At 44.5% G+C, this 4,290-nt stretch overlaps 1 protein-coding gene across 1 annotated transcript; it reads left to right on the top strand.

Annotated features, from left to right (window-relative positions):
* The first annotated feature begins 402 nt into the window (after window positions 1–402).
* HESX1 (HESX homeobox 1) lies at window positions 403–2,605 on the top strand. The gene is made up of 4 exons (XM_074196101.1): window positions 403–589; window positions 1,322–1,521; window positions 2,128–2,229; window positions 2,458–2,605. Exons 1-4 carry the CDS (start codon window positions 421–423, stop codon window positions 2,554–2,556), a joined length of 570 nt encoding a protein of 189 aa, XP_074052202.1. The 5' UTR covers window positions 403–420; the 3' UTR covers window positions 2,557–2,605.
* Window positions 2,606–4,290: the final 1,685 nt, after the last annotated feature.

The following is a 4,290-nucleotide window of genomic DNA, read 5'->3' as shown; positions in this document are numbered from 1 at the left end:
GGCCGTGCCCGGCGGCTGGGGAGAAAGTCCCACGGCCTCTGGGCGGCTGCTCGGAGCAGATAACGCCCGACCCCCCGCTGCGGGTGGGGTGCTGGAAGGGGGCGACCCCCAGAGGGGGCCATTAGCCGCTAATTACTGGCAAACAAGGCAACAATTAGCTTCCCGGCCTCCAGCTCGGTGGGGAGCCCAGGCTCCAGATTGAAGCAATGACGTGAGCTCCCTAACCCCCTCCTCCTCTCCTAGCCTCCCCCCCCCCCAGATTTGGGTCAGGGACTATAAAGCGCACCGGCAGGCAGAGTTGGAGCGCCCCTGTCCGTCGGCGGGGTGCTGAAGCGCTCCAGCGGCCCGGGCTCCCCGACGCACCCGCGCACTCTGGACTTAACCCGGGGGGTGAGGTGGGGGGCCACCGCAGCCAGAGCCATGGCCCTCTGGGCAACCGCCAATTCCCGGGCGCGGCCCACCCTGGCCGAGGGCAAGCCCTCCCCTCGCTCCTTTTCCATCGAGAGCATTTTGGGACTAGAACCCAAGAAGGAATGCGGCCCAGCCATCCCTCCTGCCAGGCCCTGGACAGACCCTTGTGGCCCCTTAGGTAGGTTTTCTTCCTACGCTTGCTTTCCCGGTTCTTCGGCAGGGATCTTGGGTGACTGGTATGCAAGTGGGCATAAGAGAAGCGCGCACGCGCGTGCGTGTGTGTGTGTGTGTGTGTGTGTGTGTGTGTGTGTGTGTGTGTGACAGACAGACAGACAGACAGACAGAAAGGATGAGAGAAAGAGAAAGAGAATAGAGATGGCAAGGAGGAGGGAGGGAGGAAGAGAGAGACGGAGACCCAGGGATGCAGTGAAAACAGACTCAGGGGAAAAGGCAAAGAGACCAAGCGACAGAAAGAGACAAAGAGAGAAAAAGAGACTGAGAGACAGAAGCAGAGAGAAAGAACTGGAGATGCTATTAAGTCGACCATATCACTTCATGTGCTTAACTGCAAAGCACTCGGCCAGGGGCTACTGGAAAGAATAAGGCTGATGCCACTGCCAGGCAGTAAACTGGAAAGCGGGCTTGAGCCCTGGCTCTTCAGAGATACACCTCATTCCCACCCCTTCCTGACTGTGTGGTCAGGTCACCTAGCACACACTCTGTCCAACTGGGCCTGCTTTTACTCCCAGGAAAATGATCAATACAGAAAAAATATTTCATGGACTCTACTGCAGACTTGATCCTGGCTTTTGTCCTGGCTAATGAGTTCATCCAGGAAACTGGAGAGAGATTGTTTCAGGAACTTCAGGCAGAACTTTTAGAAATGTTTGCATTGTCTTTCTGGTTCTAGGAGAAGATGGAAATCCATGCCTATCCATCCCCATCTTGCCCAACAGCAGTCTGCTCCCTCACCCTGGGAATTATCCTTCACCAGAAGAAAGGATCTTGAAATGTGAGAAATATGTTTCAGCTTCAGAAAGACTGTGCTTTAAAAGAGAGCTGAGCTGGTATCGAGGCAGGAGACCAAGAACTGCTTTTACCAGGAACCAGGTAAGAATTTGGTTTGATTGCTATCACCAGATATGACTAATTGCTTTGTTGTTAGAATGAGGTCTGTGTTAGACTGTGAGTCTTTGTCTATGAAATAACATGACACTTATACAAACAAGAGCCTTACAGACTGGACAGATAGAGGTTGGACCCTGCATCATTCACATCAATGAGCTTCATTGGAGTGTAGGTTTTTTAGTGGTTTATTAAAAGCCATCAGAACATTTTGACACCTGATGTATGACCCCAGGCAAGTTCCAGACAACATTTTAAGGCTCTACAACTCATCGGAAGAGAAGATACTCACTTGCATTGGTCAAGTCTTCTCACCTGTACCTATGAAATCATGGATCCAGTGCCTATCTCTATTAAAAGACATAAAGAGGGTCAGCTAGGTGGTGCAGTGGATAGAGCACCGGCCCTGGAGTCAGGAGGACCTGAGTTCAAATTTGACCTCAGACACTTAATCATTCGCTAGTTGTGTGGCCTTGGGCACTGCCTTGCAAAAAAAAAAAAAAAGACATAAAGAGACTTTGTACATTGGCCAACTGAATCTTTTAGCAAAATTAAGAATGATAACATTTGATTGTTAATTAACTCCCTTAGATTGAAGTATTGGAAAATGTCTTTAGAGTAAACTCCTACCCTGGTATTGATATCAGAGAAGACCTGGCTCGAAAATTGAATTTGGAGGAAGATAGAATCCAGGTAATTTTCCAGAGATTGTAATTTATGGTGGTGTTAAGAACAATTGGCACTGATTAGCCATGGGTAGGGTGGGAGTGGGGACATCCATATTACAGGTACCTGAGGCACATGGGCTCACACATGCATGCATTGGGTTTAAACAGCCTTCATAAGACTAACTGTACCAGAAATTCAGGGAGGAAATAATAATACATTCTCAAATGCCTTTTTGCTTTTCTTTTGTTTCAGATTTGGTTCCAAAATCGCAGGGCAAAACTGAAAAGGTCCCACAGGGAATCCCAGTTCCTAATGGTGAAAAACAATTTGAATACAAATCTCTCCAAATAGGAAGAAGGCAAAGTCTTTGTGATTATATTCCAATTGTAGGCTGAGTGCTGAACCACTGGAGTGTCCTAGCATCAGAAATTGGATTTTTATTTACTGCATCTCATTCAGAATTATCTGTTACTCTTTTTCCTTGAAAAGACATTGTAAATAATTATTCCTATAACATGATGCGTATAATATTAGAGCACTCTAGGAAAGAAAGAGGCTTTTCTTATATATTTTAATAAACATTTTCAGAAAAGTGGTGGTTTTTTGGAGCAAACAGTGTAACATAGAAGTTTATTTACTTTTTTTTTGAAATAGATCGGGTCATGAGACCATTATTTGTTTCATCTTTTATTTATTTATTTCAGAACAAGCATTTATCTTTCTCTCCCACTGCTCTCATCTTTGAACAATTTTTTTAAAATAAAAAAACAAACTATATTAAAAAATATTTGTGGTCCAGTAAAACAACTTCTACTTTGGACATGTCCAGAAATGTTTCTCCTTCTGCACTTTGTCTATTGTCTTCCTAAGGCAATATGCACTGATTTCTTCTCAAGATTTCAATAGAGTTCCAGGGAAAGAGTCCAAATGACATGATTTCTATATCCCCTGGTAACCAATCAAGAGAAAGCTTTATCCCAAGACAGTAACTGCCATCTAATTTGAACTGCCAGGAAGAGACATCTTGGGGGTACACTAGGTAGATCATAAATTCAGAGCTAGAAGGGATCTTAAAATTCCATAGAGGAAGCATGGTGAAAAGAGCACAGGATTTGATAATGGAGACTCATTTCCAATCCTGGTCAGCTAAGGTGACCCTGGGTAATTCAACCTCTCTGGAATTGAATTTCTTCATCTGTAAAATGAGGGTACTGGACTGGAGAAAATCTAGGGAACTCTCTAGATCTAACTGTTAGGATCAAATCTAGTCATCTTCATCTTATAGAGCAAAGGAAATCTCAGAGAAAAGAAGGCATTGCTCAAGGTTTGACAGATAGTTAATCAAAGAGAGCCTGTCTGATCAGAAATGCAACCCTCTTTCCCCCTGCAGTCTACCTTCCCTTTTTGACCTAAAAAATCCTTTCAATTAAACTCAAGGCTTAAGATTTCCAGCTGGCATGGACACCAGAAGTGATGTCATCCTATCCCCTCATATTTGCAAATGAGGGAACTCAGTGTCTAGAGGGGTTAAAGGGGCAACCCAAGGTCACACAGCAATTAAGTTATCCAGAACCTAAGAATGAGAAGGATGTGGTTGCATTTGATCCAATAGCATTGGCACAGTAAGTTGTGTCTTCTAATGTCTTCCCTGTTTTTTATTTCCTATTTATCTTGTATGAAGCTTGTTTGTCAATAGATGTTTCCTTCATTAGATGGTGAACTCCTAGAGGGCAGGGACTATTTTGCTTTTTTTGTGTGTCCTCAGCACTTAGCACTGGTCTCGAACTTAGTAGGTGTGGGGGGTCCAGCCTCTGCGGGGTCCTTGGAACCTGACAGGAGGGATAGAGTTGGCGAAATGAGTTGAGTCAACAAAAGGGTAAAGGCAGGAGCAGGTTGAGTGACTGTCAGCTGCTTGGATTTATTTTTATAGCCTCAGAATCATATGAAACAAGCAAACTAAAATCATTTCCTTGGTTACAAAAGTGTACCATTTTCATCATTAATCATATAGTTCATATGGTTACGAGTTTGATCATATAGTGGTTACAAGTGTGATTATCAATCATGTAGTTAATTTTCTTGGCC

This window comes from Macrotis lagotis, chromosome 8 (genome assembly GCF_037893015.1).
Source record: "Macrotis lagotis isolate mMagLag1 chromosome 8, bilby.v1.9.chrom.fasta, whole genome shotgun sequence".
In the NCBI taxonomy this organism is placed as follows: Eukaryota; Metazoa; Chordata; class Mammalia; order Peramelemorphia; family Peramelidae; genus Macrotis; species Macrotis lagotis.
Note: the sequence above shows the minus strand (reverse complement) of the source record. Positions and strands in the feature narration are given on the sequence as shown.

What these genes read in the sequence shown, in the direction of transcription:
- HESX1 (XM_074196101.1), top strand. Translation starts at nt 421, where the DNA reads ATGGCCCTCTGGGCAACCGCCAATTCCCGGGCGCGGCCCACCCTGGCC. An exon ending in CTGCTTTTACCAGGAACCAG is followed by an intron (nt 1,522 to 2,127) that starts GTAAGAATTTGG and finishes TAACTCCCTTAG; the next exon opens with ATTGAAGTATTGGAAAATGT. An exon ending in TGGAGGAAGATAGAATCCAG is followed by an intron (nt 2,230 to 2,457) that starts GTAATTTTCCAG and finishes CTTTTGTTTCAG; the next exon opens with ATTTGGTTCCAAAATCGCAG.